Source organism: Paramacrobiotus metropolitanus, unplaced genomic scaffold, assembly GCF_019649055.1.
Source record: "Paramacrobiotus metropolitanus isolate TYO unplaced genomic scaffold, Prichtersi_v1.0 Parri_scaffold0000029, whole genome shotgun sequence".
Taxonomy (NCBI): domain Eukaryota; kingdom Metazoa; phylum Tardigrada; class Eutardigrada; order Parachela; family Macrobiotidae; genus Paramacrobiotus; species Paramacrobiotus metropolitanus.
The window spans coordinates 272,059-291,239 of NW_026570249.1; the positions used below are offsets into that span (position 1 = coordinate 272,059).

The following is a 19,181-nucleotide window of genomic DNA, read 5'->3' on the forward strand; positions in this document are numbered from 1 at the left end:
AAAACGGTGCAGGCGTTTTCTATGTTGTGTGTGATTTACATTGTAAATGGGGAATGGTAATGTCGAGCCGGATTTAATTTTTTGAATGGGGGCTGCCCAGTCGGACTGCCTTGCCCAGTGGTACTGTATTTCTACAAAATGCAGTAAACCGGCAGCCTACTTACGATGATCATCGCTGCCACATAAGAACATTTAAAAAAACTCTGTGCGTTTTCTGCTTCCTATTTTTTCACCATTTGCTTCCTTTTTCTGACCATCCTTTTTTGACCACCGAAATTTCCTTCCTCTTTTTGACAAAAAAATATTCCTTCCTTTAATTATTCCTTCCTCTTTTTGACCACTGAATTTCCTTCCTTCATTTATTCCTTCCTCTTTTTGACCAAAAAACATTCCTTCCTTTATTTATTCCTTCCTCTTTTTGACCTTGGCCAATATTTTAAACCACATGCTGGCTGCGTACTGTGCACAACCAAGTCAACCAGCATATATCAATTGCGCGTGGGATGCAGTTAAATGAGAGAACAGGTACAAAAGGACGTTAGACACCCGCTAACGTTGGACATTTTAAATACGTACCTAGCTGGATTGATAACGTATTTTGTTGTTACTCATATTTATTAATGATTAGTGGCTATGTGTAAAAATGTCCGAGTTTGTTTATCGCAAAGGCCACAGACTGGTCAAATTTAGCACGGTAGCACAGTACTTAAATTATTTCAGTGAAGCCGAAAACACAGACGAGTAGAAATAAGGCGAATGCGGAAAATCCATGTGTATTACAAGCTAAAGTTTTTAGCGCCGCATTTGTTCAGTCCCACATGAACGTGATTGGTGTGTGGATTGACACCGTGGTACGCTTGCAGACCGTTGCTCTGCGTCCAGATCTTTCGGTTAAAGATGACCTCCTGTATGCCATTCTTACACGCAATGGAGATCAGATGCTGGAATATGCTTTCTCCCCGCGATCTTTCCACATAGTGATCAATCGCTCGTCCTTCCCCGTGCAGCGATAAGTTCTTCCCACCGCGCACCGGACGGCACTCGTAGATTTCCTGTCGGCTTCCGTAATTTCGTTTCAGATAGGCCGCCAATTTCGTTGCACCCGGTGTGGGTCCACCGCTGCATTTAGAAGCGTAATCATACGAACACCCACATCCCAAACTAGAGGGTTTGGTCCCTCCGGATGAGGTTCCGCTTGTGCCGTATATAGCCGCCCAGGTATTTCGTCCCACGATTCCGTCAACCTCCAAACCGCGCTGGCGCTGGTAGGCCATAACGGCGGCTTTGGTGTTTTTACCGAAAATTCCATCCGCGGTGGTGCCGACGGCGCGCTGCACAGCCTTGACGCACTCGCCGCGAGATCCTTGCTGCAGGGTGTCCGAGCACCGGGCAAATGAGATTCCGGTAGGATACAGCGAGAGCAGCGAAATGATAACGATCACCCACATGTTGAAATTGTCCCAGGATTATTCGTATAATATTGTGCTGCAAGATTTTACTTGCAACTGCACAGAAATTGCAATAATAATGGTAAATAGGATTTGGGAGAAGGATAACAAAAATCAATTTATGTCGCCAACAATTCAGAGGACGGAAAACACATGCGCTAAGTACAAAATATTCCGTCCTTAATTAAAAAATTATACAGATCTACCTAACAAGGATTGCACTGGAATCAAGGAGTTATACCGTCAAATTGTTTTGCCCTGTCCAACGATATAATGCTCCCGGTTGAAGGTCACGTAAAACTGCCGGCTTTGGTTTGCGTAAGCTTCCGTGTACTGTATACGTACAGTGATCCAGTCCCACACGGTACTCAGTAGCAACCAACAGAGATTTATTAGACTGGGACTGACAGAGAAAAATATACCATATCAGATGGCGCCGGTTAAGCGCGCATCGTCCATCGACGGAGGAGCAAAACGAACCCGGATGTAGGCTTTAATGCCGAAATCTGAACACACACCGCGCTTGCGCGCAAGCCAAAAACCAACTGGTCTCTGTAGGCAGCGCAGCTGCCTTATAGAGCCATCAAAACGCATGCAAATGCCCAGACAGGAAAAAACCCAAAACCAACCAATGAGAGAAGGGCTGAATCATAAGCCCGCCCTGACATCCCTGTACGGTCTAACACTGAGCTCCTGCGAAGTGCAGGTAAATGGCGTGATGCGCCGTAAAAGAACAGTGGATACAGGGACCGGTACGGTCCCTGTACTATGTCTAATAGACTGTACTACCGGGTGGCTCGGTTCCAGTTCGGTCGGCTCACGTGGTCCGGTATGGGATCTGGTTCAGTCAGGTTTCGTCCGGCTCGGTCCAGGTTTGGTCGGCTCGGATCAGGTTCGGTTTAGGAGTGGTTCTCGGTCGGTTTGGCTCGGGTTCGGTCGGTCTGGTTCGGCTTCACGCGGTCCAGTGCCTAGGTCAACGCACTGTCGCGACAGAATCCAGGGTCGGATGCGGAAATCGGTAGATTCCGCATTTTATCCGTCTGGAGAAAGGTCACCGTCTGGGGAAAATCGCGCAGGGGTTTGGGGCACAGGTACGGCCATGACCCTGCAAACACAAAATTACGCTGCTCCGGTGGGGCAATTCCACTGCTCCGCCGGGGGAAAGGTCGCTGTCCCAGGTAAGGCGGGCAGGGTTTGGTGGGGTGAATTTCTCGGCGTGGTAATGGTGGTCGATCCGGCCGTGGGGATCGGGGTTGGCGTGGCTGTTGGTGGTGGTGAAGGGTCCGCAGGTTTCCTGCTGGTCCGGGTTCCGTCCACCGTCGGCATCCGTCATCGGTACGGTGTGGCTGTGGGTTTGTCCGTCCATCGCTGCACTTCTGGCTTGGCGATATCTCCATCCCCTTGTGGGAGAGGCAGTTTCCTCCGCGTTCTGCGGGAGTGACGGCACAGCTCCGGCGACTGACGGGAAATCCGGAGGAGCGGGATGAGCTCCGTACCCGGGGGTGGCACAGGACGCGATCACGCGATCTGGTCCACAACTCAGAGGTGGCCCGTGAGCGGGGCAAGCCCGCTGTGTAACACACGATCGGCACCGTGGTCTGCTACCATATCAGATGGCGCCGGTTAAGCGCGCATCGTCCATCGACGGAGGAGCAAAACGAACCCGGATGTAGGCTTTAATGCCGAAATCTGAACACACACCGCGCTTGCGCGCAAGCCAAAAACCAACTGGTCTCTGTAGGCAGCGCAGCTGCCTTATAGAGCCATCAAAACGCATGCAAATGCCCAGACAGGAAAAAACCCAAAACCAACCAATGAGAGAAGGGCTGAATCATAAGCCCGCCCTGACAACCAAAAACTGAGGGTTTTTTATACTTATTCGAAACGTTAACAGCTCCTTTTTCTGCTAAAATGAGCTTAGACGTACCATGATGCACAATAGTAAAAGTTCGTTCCCTGTGATCAACATCCGGTTTTGGTAATTCCTACGTAGACTACTCGTAGTTAGAATTAATTAATTGCGATAATGTCATAAATTAATTGTGCCATTAATTCCCTGCGGGCAGCGGATGTATTTTATTACACTGTATTTTGTCTGTAACATCATAATTACAGTATATGAGGTCACTATCATTGTATCGTTTTACACAAAGTACTTGTATGATCAATGTCTAGTGTTGATGATATTATTTTTCATCGTACGTCAGAGCTACGCTGCTTAATTATATATTATTAATTAATATGGAAAACTTAACAACCGTTACTCTACTAGTAGAGCTTGAGCCAAGCGTTGCAAGGAGAATGCGAGTACACGCCACACGTAAGTACTTCAGCACAGGTCTGGTACCTACAGAGGACAGAATGATACGTAAGACATGGAACAGCATAAACTAAAAGAATCTGATATTACTCGTACTTCCGGCTGTCTGCATGCTGGCAGAATGGAATATGGATAATTAAAAGTCGTATGTACTGTGATTTTATGTTTTGTTTTTTACTTTTTTGTAGTAATAAAATATTTTATGTTTCACTGCTTCAGCGTAAATGTTTCCCGTTTTGGAGCGCTCGATGATCCTTATACGTGCATCGATAAATTCGGCAAGCCAGAACAAGTGAAATTTTGAGGAGACGTTATTACTAATTACGCATTTATATAATTTTCGTGTTTCCATAAGTAGAAGTACAGATGCTTTCCAGTTTTTGTGTAGTAAATTGCAATCTTGGTATGTATTGTGCATGGATTTGCAGAAACATCCAAGCGGGATTAACACCCAAGGTCAAAATGGGAATAAGAACATCAAGAGAATGCTTGTACAATCCCATATTTTACTCGCCCATTCCCCGTACCGTATAATCCCAATTGTACGCGGTAATAGAATGTAATTACGTATGTGCAATACTAATACAATATCTGTACGAGTACATTTTACCAAAAGCGGAAAAGAAAAAGCTGTCGTGCAGTATAGCAAATTAAACCATACATGTACTCTGTACAGATACAATTCAACAAAAGCCTGCGACTGATGGTGAGTTCTCGTTGTGGTTGTGAAAGCGCTGTCGTTTACTCCCCGGGTAACGCCAAAAGAACGAAATATTATAGTACAAATATTAAAGTGATTTTCCCTCAGAAGATTTGTTTAGAATCGCCATGAGCAGGATATTCAAAAGGTACTAGAAATCAATGTGATTTAACACCGAAAAGCTTTCCCAAAAAATGAAATCTAGAAGGACAGATAAACTTACTGGACACCGTTTTTGCTGATGAGTGGTAACGCGCATCGCGATGGGCCAAAGGCCGAGATACAATACATAGCGAGAAACAGTTTCTACATTGTAAACCTAACTACGTTTATTTCCGTCATTGTGGTGGCATTATTCTCATTAAATAATATACTGTAGATACATGATTGATGCGAAAACGATTTACAATACATACATTTTACAGTGCATGATGGCTACTAATACAATGTAGGACTAAATGGTCGCATAGCCCCATACCCAGCATTCTTTACGCAAGCGGTGCAGTGCACTTGTACGAAACGGATATTTTGAACTCAGTCGTACAGTGCACTGTGCTGCATTCGTACTGAATGTGGAGATGTTGGGTATGCGACCATTTTGTCCTAAGCTGTATGCTACTACTTTGTGTGATGGAGAAAGCGCGGATTTTTGTGGTCGGATTTTACGGGTGTTAAGGCTGTCATAAAAAGTTACAACTGGCGCAGCTGATAATTTAACAGCGCGCGATTCATTGTTTGTCTGTTTCTGTCGAGCAGTCAAACTTAATTAGTCCCCCTTAACCGGTGAGCTCGTTGGTGTGGTACCTGTGGATTCTGGTTGTCTGCTTCTATCGTTTTTTTGCCGGTCTTTTGTTTGCTAGGTTCGCGAATGTCGTAAAATCATCTTAATTGTCAGTTGTTTTTATTTATGTTGGTCTGAAAACGTTCATCGTACCGTGTAGATTGGAATAAAGTCCGATATGCTACTTTATTTACCAACAGTCAATAAACGTACTGCGTGACATACAATACATACCGTATATGCCTGTTATTCTGGACACCAATTAAAATGATTCAGATTCAAACAATGAAAATAACCAAAATCGGCATTCGGGATCTTAGGGCGCGTATACAGTAATCTGAGAACGTCTGCTGCATTTCCTTTAACTACAGTACCGGCTGTCTCCAAAACGCACTGTAATTGGAAAATATGCCGTATAATCATGGTGTCTCTACTGTATATCGACCAGTGACTTCCGTAACGTTACGGCATTGATCGATTGTAACGGCATACGCATCATCATTTCAAAAACGATAGGGAAAACTATTTCTGTGGCGTCCTTTCAATGATCGACGCCGCTGGTTATTCAAGGAACTTTAAGGAAGCAACAGAAACCATCGGTTCGAAGTTCGAACTATTCAGCAGATCCAAACCGCTTCCTCCGCGGCCGCGCAGTCCTTATGAGTTTTGTTTATGTTTACTGTGTTGTCGAGTCAACATGGCACCTCTTTTTTCAGTGAGTCGTATCCGCTTAGCGTATAACTAAAATACTGTACTGTATAACTAAAATACTGTTTACTAAAATACTGTACATCAATGAGTGGTTTAATTCAACGTTCTAGTGTTGCAATTAAGGGGACCAGACAATAATCTTGGCATACTTACATGTAATATGTGATCGATTAAGAAATTTCGCATACGTATCTACCGATTACTTTACCGGAAGAAGGCAGAAGCTTAGATTACAGAATTATGTACATGCATGAACAGATTTACAGCAGCTTTGGACTGCGTTGACTGGAAGTCTGTCGGTTCGCTGAAAAAGTTTTACCATGCTGATTACAGAATGATATGTTGAGAGTACTTGAAAGTTTAATATAGATATAATCATATAGATAGGACTTGGGATTTTGTTGAACGTTCTGATACCTTTTGTTCCTATGTTCCTTTTATGACGTGACTGCTGCCTTGAATTGGACCTCAATCTAGAATATTATGTGGAGACGTAGAATTAATTAACGATAAACATTACACCGACACAAACATTACACAAGGTCGCAAGGAAAATTAATAGTTAATTCGCGGCACTATTTAGTAGTCGCGATGGTTATATTTAGGCATTGTTTAGACTGTTCTCGGTGCGTATGCGCTAAGTTTTTATTAAAATCTCATGGAAAGAACTGGAACCTTTGGAATTGGGGAAGAGGGCTGTTGCTATATCATATATCCGACTCCCCGCTTTCCATATCAACGTTGTACGGCCGTATGCACATCCACGTTAACGTTAAATTTTCCTTGACGGCGAGGACAAGGTTCTTGCCCTTGAATTTTCTCGAGCCCTTCAGAATCTATCTGCATCGCATCCATCAAGCATCTTATTTCTAAAAAACATTAAAGATGATGATAACAAGGATGAATGTAAACATTGAAGACGATCATTAGCCATAACTAAATGGTGGCATTATATTCTGTAAATTTCTTATAGGAAAATTATAATTATGGTGCAGATGGTAAATAAAAATAACAAATTTACCAGGCGGCAGATGAGAAAGTTACAGTAGTCAGTTAATAGTACCTAGCCTCACTATAAAACAGAATGTCATGCCGAGTTATACAGTTCAAAAAAACGGATCGTGCTAGACGGTGACGTAATGGTACCAATGGCGTTTGGGAACGTATTCAGGAACCTGTCGATTTTCAAGGTTAGTACGGCGCTTATAACCCTCATATGTTTTTATCGCTTACCTTTGGACTTTTGGTGTCATTTTATGCGTTTGATTCCGTTTAAATCAGCGTCACAAATCCTAATATTGTAATGGCTAATAATTTTCCTACCGAAAAACTGTGCTTAAATGCTTCTAACAATAAGTTAATTTTACTGATGTTATAGCTTACGATGGAGATCATGGAGCACTACAGACCTGTATCTTGCTTGCTGCTGCTGTGTTTCCTAATCGAAACAGTACGAAGGCGAAAGAATACAGTAGTACAAGTACTCAAGCATAGCCCATGTGCCACAGTTGATTCAACTTGGACAACGTCCGCTGCTGAATGTACGCTACCAAAATTTAAAATAGCTACCGTGTCCAGACAAGAAAATCAGAAACGGCCTACATACATACCGAAAACATTGTTAAGGAACCATGCTCAAATGTGATTGAGTCATTGTAATAGCCCAGACGGGTAGGGCTACTCTAGCCAATAACCAGCTAATAAAAGAACCGGTCGACAGTCGGGAGATAAGCAAAATTTATAGTACATACTTACCTTACTGCATTCGGCCGACGGCAGCTATCGAGCGGATCGAGCACTGTTATGTCGAATCGCCGAACTTCACATTAATTTTTGTCTGTAAATGCCGTATATCTGTAGAAGTATTTAAGATACACATATACTACATATTGTTTGTATTATATATTTTTGCTTGTATATTTTATTGTCTTGATCACGATTAATGTTGATGTTAATTGTCTCCAGCTCCTGTTTTTAGTGTACAATAATAGTACTGCGATCAGCCGATGGAACTGCAGGCGGGTATATTTCTCGCTTAATTGGGAATCCTTGTACTGGAATCTTCGTTGGCGTATGGTACATCTGGAAAAACGTTTTACATTTTTTTACCAAAACTCGAGCAAATATATTGCGAGTCAGGCTTCAGCGTGATTTGTTTGGAAGAGCTGCAAACTACCCTTGCCATATAATCCTCACAACTGCAGCGTTTTGTCATAAGTGCAGCAGCAATAAAATTTTGCTTTACATTAGATTAGCGCCGTCGTGCTTGCTGAATATCCAACTCACCGTCAGTGGATCGCTAAAGAACATGGAAAGCTCGACATTTCCTTCCACGACGAACAGATTATATTTGAGTAAGCATATTTGGCTTTGAGTTTTTTACCGACATACATAATTAAATTATAAATTAAACAGTACCTGCACGTTTGTAACAACAACCGTTATCACAATAGCGTAATTCTTCACCTCTACCGGCTGTACATAACAATAGAATGCATATTGTGACATTTTGTTAAGCCATTATTGTATTTTACACGTCTTAATTTAACGCCGTTCACTTACTTTTTATGTGATGCACTTATTTATATCACAGTTTGCCTGCATATAAATGTAAACAACATATTCGGTGGGTTCCATTATTCTACATATATTACGACATTGTAAACCGCAGCATTAGTTAATTAAGATTTGCTTCCATTGTGGGTTTGTTACGTGCGCTTATTTTTTGCAAATATAGTAAAAGTGATAATTGCGCAGGCCTGTGCCAAAATATTATCTGGAATGTGTGTGAACGTTACGAGGACATCATCCGACAGCAGCCAGACAACTACAGCGACCAGAATGGAACTCAAGCGGAAGCATTTGGTAATTAGCACAGCAGCTGCATGACATCTGCATTAATTTTGAGACGCTCACTGTATATTACAGTACGTGCGACTGCACGAGTACAAATAGCTAGTGCTTCGCTTTAATAGACAAGCCTTCCTCTGGCCTCACGTTGTTTGAATTTCCCTGTCGCAACTCCTCCGAAGTAACCGGAGCCTTGGCTGTTACAAACTCGGTAAAGCAGACAATATTCGCAATACCTACTTAATTATCATGTATGTAACAGCATTATTATGCATAAGCCATAATATAATCGTATATCATATGACTAATGTTTCACTTCTCACAAGTGCAGCCTACCACCTACCTAGACTAATTTTAACGTATTCCACGATGCATTTGACAGGATGGAGCAGCAGATCAGCACGATGATGTTGTCCAGCTATTGAGGGAATCATATGCAAATCAAGAAAAAATAGCAGGTACAAGCACCGCTTGTAAATATCGGAAACAAATCAGAAACGTTTTACGGCATATCTACAGATGCAGTTTACTGCATAATTGTGCACTTCTACGGAACATTTTCTCAGTTATCTGAGTACCAGCAAAAGGGTTTGCACCGAAATGCGCGCGGTTCAGAACAATTAAAAATGCATCGGCCGGTATCCCGTATGCGGTAAAAGATATTAGTTATGTGCCCGCACATTTAAAGATCCCGCTTTGAGCGGTAAAGGAAGGTTCAGTCAAAGCAATGCTCAGTGTGAGTAGTAGTCATACGAAAATTTTTAAAATTGGATATGCTCCGTACGTACTACGTAGTGCCTACCGGTATTAGGTATTATATGTAAGTACTGCATTAAAATCTCCGTTAACAACGGCTTGAAAGTATTCAGCGCAACCACATTAATTTTAATGCTTATTTTATTACTTTCTGATAGAAGACGCAGCCAGGGATGAATCGACAAATTGGCGTTACAACTACCTTGAACAACAAGGTGTCCTGATTGGTGCTATGGAATATAATGCAAAGTTGTGCTGTGAACTGGCATCTGCAAAAAGCGAAAACAGCATTCTAAAGCTGGAAATCGAAAACGCTAGAAAACGTTTATGTGAACTTTCGGAGGAAAACGCCACAACTCGTAATGGAAATGCGACCGGTCAGCTTTCCCAAGGAAATAAATCATCAAAGCCGAAAGTAGGTACATTAATACAGTCATAAATGGACGAAGTTAATTACGAAATAGCAACAAAACTGAGAAACGAACCCTGACTATTTGGCAGTGAAATGTGAGATTTTGCTTATTTTATCGGGCAAAAATCTCGAGAACACAGCAATACTCGTATTTAATATGTTTCAGCCTGACATACAGATATACTCGTACGCAATTTTTATTTCATAAAATACAGGTACAATACATTGAACATAGAACAAAAGCAGTTAATCACAGTAACTAAATCTCATTTAACGTACTGTTTTATTGAATAGAAAGACATGGAGACCCTTAAGAATGAACTGGCGAAAAGTAAGAGAAAGGCCAAGCTCTTCATTAAACGCTCGGAAGAACTGAACGCGGAAAACTTGGAACTCTTGGAGACGGATCGAAAGCGCTTGAAAGACCAGTTAATGTTGGATTCCTTGTTATCGCAGCACAAAGCGGAAAATGACTCTTTAAAACATCGGGTTACGGAATTGGACACGTTCCTTTCTGGATGGAAGCAAACTTGTAAACAGTTGCGGGCTAAGCTTGAGGACTTGAAGACTAAATTAGCTGCCCAGACAATCGAGGTCGCGCATTTCCACCGTGTAAAAAAAACGAAGGCTGCCGAAATCGCAAAGCTGAACGGAAGATGCGCGGTAAGCCTGCTCGAGCAACCTTAATGTTTAAAACATATTCTAGAAAATTTAACACGCGTACATCGTACGGTAATTGCAGGACACCGAGAAAGCCAGAGCCCACTTGGAATGCCAGATCAACCATTTAAACGAACAATTGGAAAAACTGCGACAGAGTGACAGCGAACAAAAGGTCGAACTTGACGAGGTAAAACGAAAGTTAGCCGAAGCGGAGATGAGTGTGACTGCAGAAAGGTTAGAATGGACGGCCAAACTGGAAATGTTGGAGGCGATCAATGGAAAATTAGCGGAAGAAATAAACAACTTAACCGCACAGAAAGAGATTATTTCGGAAGGCACCAACAAATTAGAACGGGCAGAGTTGGCCTTACCACCGGAAAAACAGCAACAGCTTTTGGAGACACAGTTGCCGAATCAGGCATTCGTTGACGAAATAACAGAAAGATGCGTGGTAAAATTCCCAGCTTGACTCAGTTGGTGGGGAAACAAATTCTTTAATTAATATTTTTTTCTCTCCTCTCTAAATAGACATTATCAGAGGAGCTGGCATTGGCCCGGCGAGAGACTGGAGCAAAACTTTTAGAAATTGCCCGACTGAGGGGATTGCTAGCTGAGCCGCACAACGACACGGCTAACCAGCATTCAGAAGTTTCTATTGAACAACACCAGGTGCGGCTTCGCAGTTCGGAACGGAAAACACCTTCTGTGGAGCCGGCTGCCTGCTTGGTGGAGGAAGCTGATAAACAGCCCACATCCAGTAGCCGTTCTACAGCATCAGTATCGTTAACGGCGGAGACTGGAGCATCACAACAGGCTACACCCAACCAGGAAGGAGGCTTTTCAACACTGCTTATTATCAGGCCTCCGGAACCTTCGAAACCCGGTTACCCTGCCGTGGGTGCTCCACTGCACCCACAGTCTATCGCCGCCAATTCGGCGTCAATGAGGGCTGCCGTGGCACGACACTGGCAAGCAGTTCGTTCTCGTGGTGGCGGTTCTCGCCCCGACCACAGACAAAGGGCAATGCGATAAAACCCAGTGCACAGCATATACCAGAAATAAGAAGTATACGTAATTATTGATCATGAACGATATCTGTGGCGAGCAGCTGGATGTAATTAATTGTTGCTTGATTGTGCATATACTATAAGTATGCCGGTGCATACATAAATTTTATTAGTAATCTGTCTTTGATAGCCAAATCATATGGATATAAGGTGCAAGCGTTGGGAAGCTTTCTCACAGTCAGAATTATAATTCCTGTTTACCTATGTCAGGCGCAGTATTGCGTTTGTTTTTTTGTTGTTGCTGCTGTTTCTTAATAAGAAAATATTGCTTATCTAGTTATTTGACTTACTCCTGGTAACAACTAACAAGCTGTTTCAAATGACAACAAGGCATGACAGCGCATTATCCCATACGGCATACAATATTTACATACTTGTATTATGAATTGTTCTGGGACTTGTTTAAAGATTTTGTCTTACATTACGTACGCAGCACATGTGCAGCAAGAAAAACAAAAAACGGTAGCGCGAAAGCCTGAACTTTCTTATTATTGAATATCCCTTTACCAATTGATGTTTCCTTATTAATGAATGAAAAATTACAGTAACAGAAACCAATTTCTGTGCCGATGCAGCAGGGTGATTTGAATGCGGACCCAGCGTAGTTGATTTGAATATGCACATGCACCGGCTTCTGAATTTCTACCGCACCTATCAATTTCTGAATTTCTATCGGTATATTGCGTAATTACGTATATTGTAGTGTACAATTAACTGACTGACTGACAATTGACTATCCGGTAGCTGCAAGGACAAGCATACGAAACATGACCTTTCTAATAAGTTTAATCACAAAAAAACCTGTAAAGCTATTAGAAATAAGTGCAGCTGTCAATACAGCATAACTGATGATGAAATCAGGTGATGAATTACAAGATTATAAAATTATGGCGCTGGAATCTCCCAGCTATCGCTCCTTCAAAAAGGGCAAAATGTTTGCAGTTAAAATAACTTCAAAGTCCTATTGAGTAACTACTATTAATTATAATTATTGCACGGACCGAGTGCTGTTTTAAGCGGTATTAATTTCCTCGACATTTAAAGGGGCTGTATTTGATATTATTCTGCAAGACAATTGCACTTGCCTCTTTATAACGCCACTAATAACTATTTTGTCATTAACAACTAAACAAAGTAAGTAATAACTTTACGAGAATACAGAACGCTAAGACAAAGGCGGCTCCAGTTTATTTACTTCTCGCGCTTCATACGACTAATACGAATATATAAGAAGTGATAGAGAAACGCGGTAGTTCAGCAAGTTTTTCTGTTGCCCATTATTCTGTATTTATGCCAGCGAATATTGTTTCCTGCCATAATCCGTAGCATGGCGCTGTTCGGTTAGAGTGTTCCTGTTTGTACAGTAATGCTATCCGGCCGTAGACGGCGTAAAGTAAATTTTTTATGTACCGTATAATCAAAGTCTGTAGTTTGTACAGAACAACGCTTGAATGATTTATAGCCCACCGTGCTGCGGCATAGTGGAATATAATACCTGTACCGCGCATCCTCAAATCAGCTGACATACGTGTTAAACTGTGTGAAATTGTGATGGACATGAGAACATAAACTACAAACTTCGAATGGGCTACCGCCACAATCTCGCACGCTTAATACGCAGTTATACAGCCCTAACTCTGTGCCGTACAGACTTTGGTACGCATGCAGAAGCTACATACTCTACAATTATTTCTTGCCAAGTTGTCCGATGCTTATGAAAATCTTTCCGATTTTCAGTGCTTCACCAGTCAGGACGTCACGATGCAAGGAGCTAATATTATATAAAGATGATCGTTACTTACAGTTAGAGAAAAGTGTACTAGACACTTTCCTGGGTTTCAGAGTATAGTTAAGTATTTTAATTGCCTAAAATTTCTGCAAATTTCTTCGGCCGTTTGCAGTTTTTAACATCATTGCACTTCAGGCCAACGGTTGCTCCGGATATCACTGGCAAGGGAAATAGCGTGCAAGAAATTCTTATACGAGTATCTATAATTATTATCAATTATACGCATATACGTTTATGGGAGTACATCCACATTCGTATACTGCGCATCCTACCAAAACTTAATTTTATCGGAAATTTATCAAATACCATGGAAATGTCAGAAATAACGGCACATCGCAATAACGACAAGGACGTCACGAAATGTTTGGAACAAGTTGATCTGCAAAAACGGCAGCCGTGCTCCACAGCTAACAGGATGTTGCAAAGTAAGTTGCGTAGTTGCGTAAACTGTAGAAGTACGAGTACTTACTGAAACGCGCAAGCCACAATTACGCCTTTTTAATTCCCACCGTGCAGTACTATTCAAGAAGTTTCACAGGAGACCATTGCTATATTAATTCACGTTTTGCATCTGCACAGCTCTCTGCGAAAATATCGTTTGGAATATATGTGAACACTATCATGGGATCCTCAAGCAGAATCAGACTCGCTCATCCGGCACAGCGCCGGTGCCGGTGATGGCAGTTGGTGAGTAGTCTCTATATAGATATAACTTAAGTAGTACTACTAGTAGAATAACAATGCACTATGCAGAGCGATACATATAGAAGCATGCAGAGCAAATCTCAAAATGAAAGAGTGATCTCATTTTGAACCAGGCGTTCATGTTACTTACAGTACAACATGGTGATACAAATGCTGCAGAAGTTTGCCATGTTAGGACCCTTACCAATGAATCGATAACAGCACAGCTGCTTGCAGACGCGGAGGCTTCGGTACGAGATGGCGCGCGGAGATGCTATCCATTCTATTCATATTCTACGCCGGTCTGCAGTACTACGTACTGTAGTTGTCTAGTACCGTACGGCGTATGCTATATAATTTTATACCTGTAGTGATATTTTTATATAAATATTATAGGTATAAATCATATATTATACTTTATACATAAATCATACACACGGTATAAATCATACGTAATTATAATTATTACATACAATGTTTTGAGGCGGTAGACGGTGGTATGGTCACTCGCCCATTTATCTTACAGAATCTTCGTAACTATGATTTACGAACATATTGTAGAAGTCTCTTATTAAAATATTCGAATCCCACACATTTCGTCTTCAAAAATTATAATATTGCTTTTCCTGTATTTTAAGCATTCGATTGAACACATTACTTTGTAATTTGGCTTTGCTGTGTTATGAACTTATCAAATAGACATACCGAAATACATATGTATTGAAGGGTTATTGGCGGCTTGTAGACAGTACACGTACAGTATTTTATTTAATTCATTCAGTTTTCCAGGTTGCCGACCAGGCCCGACAGTACAATGAAATTATGGATCTTTTTAAGAAAAAGGAAGACGTGCAAGGTTGTCACTGCAACTGGTTTACACAACAAATTTTCACTTGTATTTGTAATCTATTACTGTACCTGTACAAGTACCTGTACCTATTACTGTACAATTGGTTTATAATTTCTATATTGCCATAATTATAATCGCGAGCGGGTGTATTATAATAATAACTGTTGCAAACTGTAATATTGTATCAAAATACCTATCTGCATTTATAATATCAATGTGATACACCTACTTACGGCAGTAGTAGTCTAACTTGTACAGAGTAGGTATCTGTACAGTACTCGTACGACTGTATGTACAATATGTTGGTCAATTTTGGAGAACCGCTGCTCCTCATTTGCTTCGTCCAGTTGGATAAAGTTGTATATCGATTTTTGTTTAAAGTGTATAATCTTTGTCTATAGTGTATTGTAAATTTATCATGTCCTGTTTGCAGATCCCACATCTGCGAATGAAATAATCGACTGGCGCGGCAACTATCTCGAACAACATGAAGTTCTCGCGGTGACGATGGAATATAACGCAAAATTACAGATGGCGCTTGTATCCGCCAACGGACACATCGCAAACCTGAAGAAACAACTAGATAAAGTAGAGCAGAGTCAGCAAACTCTTACCTATGAAACCATGCAGGAAGGCAAGGACAAACCGTCTTTATTCTCTACACAATGGGCCGATAGGGGTATTTTAAAAGGTCACGAAAGGGCCATTGACCGAGAATCCCAAACGGATCCAGTTTTACCCGTCAAGGTTCGTATAGCCGATATTCACATAAAACCGAAGAAAACGAAGCTTGAAAAACAGTTAAAAGAGAAAGAAAAGAGAACTGCCAAAACCATAAACGATATGAAAAAAAAGCTAACCGCCAAAGAAAGGGAACGAAGGATTCTGGTGGATGCATTAGAAAGAAGCAACGCGGAAATTGCTGTTATAAAAAAGCAGAGCACGGTACGAAACTTGCTTAATCGTAGTTGTACACAAATAAACTGATGTACAACTTTTTTTTATATGTTAATAATTAACAGTTGCCATAATATACCTTTATTCACCTGTACATGTGGTACAACGTAGTGTGCATTAATAAAAACATCACAATTTTTACAACATAAAACCTTTATTAAACTATTGCCATAATTATATTATTAACATGTACTGTAGGTTGCCGATAGCGAGATTAGCGGACTGAAGAGCGCCTTAGCCAATGTAGAACGAAAGGTATGTGGTATTTTACACTGCTTTAACATTAATTTTGTAATTTAGGAAGCCGTTGCTTAATCCCCATAAGAACTTAATAATTTTGCAGGGACAACTAATGAATGAATCGACAAGCCCAGAATCCACTAAGAAAATAAATTTACTGGAAGAACAAGTGGCTAAATTGCAGAATATGCTGAAGACTGAACGGGACAACAAACAATTTCGAGAAACCATTTCAAAGCCGTTAGAGACGGGAGTTCGAGTGGAAGAACTAAAAAGGAACTCGATGCCAAAAAGTCCAAGATTGATGACCTCAAAAATGTTATAGACGAGAAAACCGTTGAAATTACTAGAATAAACGGACAATACGGGGTACGAGAGTAGAATTTGAAATCTGAAATATAAATATAAATATGGCATGCTAAAGTTCTGGTTTTCATTGGCAGATTGCTCGGCATGACATCGATGTGCTGAAGCTCGCTCTACAGGAGAAGGAGGAACAGTTAGCACCGGCATCTGAGCGTATCCGGGATTTGGAGAAGTCAATCAAAGCGGTGGAAGCAAAAAATCAGCATCTACAGGAAGAGATTAAACTAGCACAAGAACGTCTCAAAGAACGGATTGCCACTTGCTACAAACAGAAAACAGAATTTGACGCTCTTCAAAACCGATTTTCTGATCTAACCAAAAGTACCAAGAAACAAAAAACTCCAGCTGATGAACTTAATCGTTTGCAGGCACAATGTGAGGTGAGGCAAAAGATCAACAGACGGAGAAAAACTTTGCTGATCCAGTCGTTAACAACGTCCTATGCAGTTGCACAGTAGGATACGTAAACTTGAGTATTGATTTTTTACCGATGCTGCGTACACTTTACAGGCGCTCTCGAATGAGTTGAGCAGCACTCAGCGTGATTTCCAAGAGAAGGCCTGCGAGGTTGTGACCCTTCGCGACGAAAATGCGCAGCTGCACAATCAGCTTGTCGTGCAACGAGAGAAGATGATGAATTTGTTTGTGCACAAAAAACTACCGGATTGTGGCAATCTTTTCGCGAAGTCATCAAGCCGCGCAAGAGAGGTTCGTGATAGTAGAAGCCCAGGCTCGGATATTCAAGGTAATCTGCACCCGGAACCGGCTCGCGAACAAGATGGGAATACTCGGGCGGGTGCCGCACCAGTTCGCCGGCAAATTCCATCAACCCGAGATATTGCCAGACCGTATCCGCTGCATGCGTTTCCCCGAGTCGAAAATGATGCTACGACCTCTTTTCCACGCCGTGGTGGAATGGAATACGATGATCCGGACACCCACGCGTATCACAGTAATTTCCGCGACGATCGGCCATAAGACGACTCCATTGCGTTTACGGGTGGTGTTCGTTTTGTTTTGTTGCTCGTGGTTGCAAGCATTGTACGTTCTGTATAACTTACTGATGAAATCATGAAAGTGATGTTGAAAAGCAGATGAAAGGTCAACAGACTTCAGACTTCCAAATGTTTTTATGAAGTATTTCTAACTGCATTGGTTTCTATGTATAGAGAACAAATTTTGTATAGACTTTAATTTTTTGTTCCCGGGAAAAGGTTGCACATATTACGTATACATTTTGTGGTAATTTTACGAGTCATGCCACTCTGTTAATTTTACCATTAGCTCTGCTGTCTGCGACTCTGCAGCCAAAATAAAAGGCGGAAAACTTAACGCAACGGCTGTGCTGCATGCTGAGGAAAGTCCAGGAAACTACAATTCTATGTCGTAATATGGGTGTTTGGTATGGGGTACATGTTGCACACAACTACAAGTATACGGGCGCTATTTACTATCTGTATTTCTATTTAAGAACTGACAAGTGAAAAATTAGACTTATGTACAAGTATATACGCTTAATGGTAATATCCGAGTCCGACTGCCATCTAGAATTCTAGATCACCGCTGTTGTTGCTGCACTAGATACTTATATTATTTCCTGGTAAAATCATGACATGGTAGATGACGAATAGGGAAAAGGTACTTACGTACTTAATTTATACAGTCAACGTATGTACTTATGTACATGTAATACTTCCCTTTCGACGAAGGAAGCAGCTTTATCGACCGCAAGATAATATGCAGTGTACAAGTGCTCCCAGGCGCAGTTTGGTGGAAGTTGGTATTTCGCTTTCCAGAATGTTTTTGATGCACTTGTAGTGAATCATTTCTTTGGATGGCCTAATTTGCAAAGCAGACAAATGAAAAACAATAAACTGTATGCCGGAAATAAACTTTGGATGAATCAAACGTGCTGCTGCTGCATGAACGCAATTTTATGCCTAATCACAAATGCAGTTAGGCGGTTGTCCCTGGTTGAACTGAAGTCCCTCCTAGAGTAGCAATTAACATAGATAGATGCCAGAACCAAGAAAATTAGATATCCAGCGTCCTTGAACCTTTGCGTTTGGCTGTACCATCTGCTTGTTTGTTATGTACACTCAAGAGAATTCCAGTGTCTCACGGGTCAGGGCAAAACCATAATCGCAAATCCATAATCTTTCTGTCACATGTTTTCATTGTTTTGTCTGGTGTTCAAACCATTCATTGCTACAACTATAAGGCTAACTGGTCATCGGCTGAGAACTGGCCGGCTGCAAGCGCCCGCTTTTAACGCGTTTGACGCCTGTCCCGAAGGATCGAAGATAGATAATAATGTTTTATGACTGTGAGCGTTCAGCGTACCTTGAGCGCAATCTTAATATGCGCCTTCACGTTCACTAATACCGACAGAATAGCAAGGCAATTATGACAGGCAGGATGAGCATCAAGAAGACATCTTGCAGCTGCGGTGCTGCCAAATAAATCTGGCTCGGCGTCATAATTTTATTGGTACCCGCGCGTCAAGTTGATTGAGAGAGGATATCGCTCGCTCCTGATTAACCGACCTTATCTCCGATAAGTTAATAAGCCCATGATGCGACACGAG

At 41.6% G+C, this 19,181-nt stretch overlaps 3 protein-coding genes and 1 long non-coding RNA gene across 8 annotated transcripts; 2 read left to right on the plus strand and 2 right to left on the minus strand.

The window, feature by feature from the left end:
• Positions 1–484: 484 nt before the first annotated feature.
• Positions 485–3,304, minus strand: LOC129588253 (zinc D-Ala-D-Ala carboxypeptidase-like). The gene is made up of 2 exons (XM_055482416.1): positions 1,690–3,304; positions 485–1,485 (listed from the first exon to the last, which is right to left on the minus strand). The coding sequence occupies exon 2, from the start codon at positions 1,446–1,448 to the stop codon at positions 777–779; it is 672 nt and encodes a 223-aa protein (XP_055338391.1). The 5' UTR covers positions 1,449–1,485; positions 1,690–3,304; the 3' UTR covers positions 485–776.
• A 2,159-nt stretch (positions 3,305–5,463) lies between these two features.
• LOC129588353 (uncharacterized) lies at positions 5,464–7,917 on the minus strand. Its single transcript, XR_008690468.1, has 3 exons — positions 7,194–7,917; positions 7,024–7,135; positions 5,464–6,829 (listed from the first exon to the last, which is right to left on the minus strand). It is a non-coding gene; the product is annotated as an uncharacterized LOC129588353 (long non-coding RNA).
• LOC129588350 (uncharacterized) lies at positions 7,465–11,980 on the plus strand. Of its 3 annotated transcripts, none has more exons than XM_055482531.1 (9): positions 7,465–8,036; positions 8,211–8,314; positions 8,718–8,825; positions 8,936–9,021; positions 9,193–9,268; positions 9,725–9,981; positions 10,273–10,641; positions 10,721–11,092; positions 11,170–11,980. In XM_055482531.1, exons 2-9 carry the CDS (start codon positions 8,269–8,271, stop codon positions 11,671–11,673), a joined length of 1,818 nt encoding a protein of 605 aa, XP_055338506.1. In that variant the 5' UTR covers positions 7,465–8,036; positions 8,211–8,268; the 3' UTR covers positions 11,674–11,980. The 3 variants fall into 3 exon arrangements, with proteins under 3 accessions (XP_055338506.1, XP_055338508.1, XP_055338507.1); XM_055482533.1 differs by having other exon boundaries at positions 7,465–7,978; XM_055482532.1 differs by having other exon boundaries at positions 7,465–8,314.
• A 1,255-nt stretch (positions 11,981–13,235) lies between these two features.
• On the plus strand, positions 13,236–17,894 carry LOC129588351 (uncharacterized). Of its 3 annotated transcripts, none has more exons than XM_055482536.1 (10): positions 13,236–13,922; positions 14,077–14,184; positions 14,335–14,432; positions 14,971–15,037; positions 15,465–15,778; positions 15,833–15,976; positions 16,187–16,243; positions 16,332–16,597; positions 16,672–16,974; positions 17,105–17,894. In XM_055482536.1, the coding sequence occupies exons 1-8, from the start codon at positions 13,805–13,807 to the stop codon at positions 16,551–16,553; spliced, it is 1,128 nt and encodes a 375-aa protein (XP_055338511.1). In that variant the 5' UTR covers positions 13,236–13,804; the 3' UTR covers positions 16,554–16,597; positions 16,672–16,974; positions 17,105–17,894. The 3 variants fall into 3 exon arrangements, with proteins under 3 accessions (XP_055338511.1, XP_055338510.1, XP_055338509.1); XM_055482535.1 differs by having other exon boundaries at positions 13,240–13,556; positions 13,633–13,922; positions 15,465–15,976; XM_055482534.1 differs by having other exon boundaries at positions 13,240–13,922; positions 15,465–15,976.
• The last annotated feature ends 1,287 nt before the right edge of the window (positions 17,895–19,181 follow it).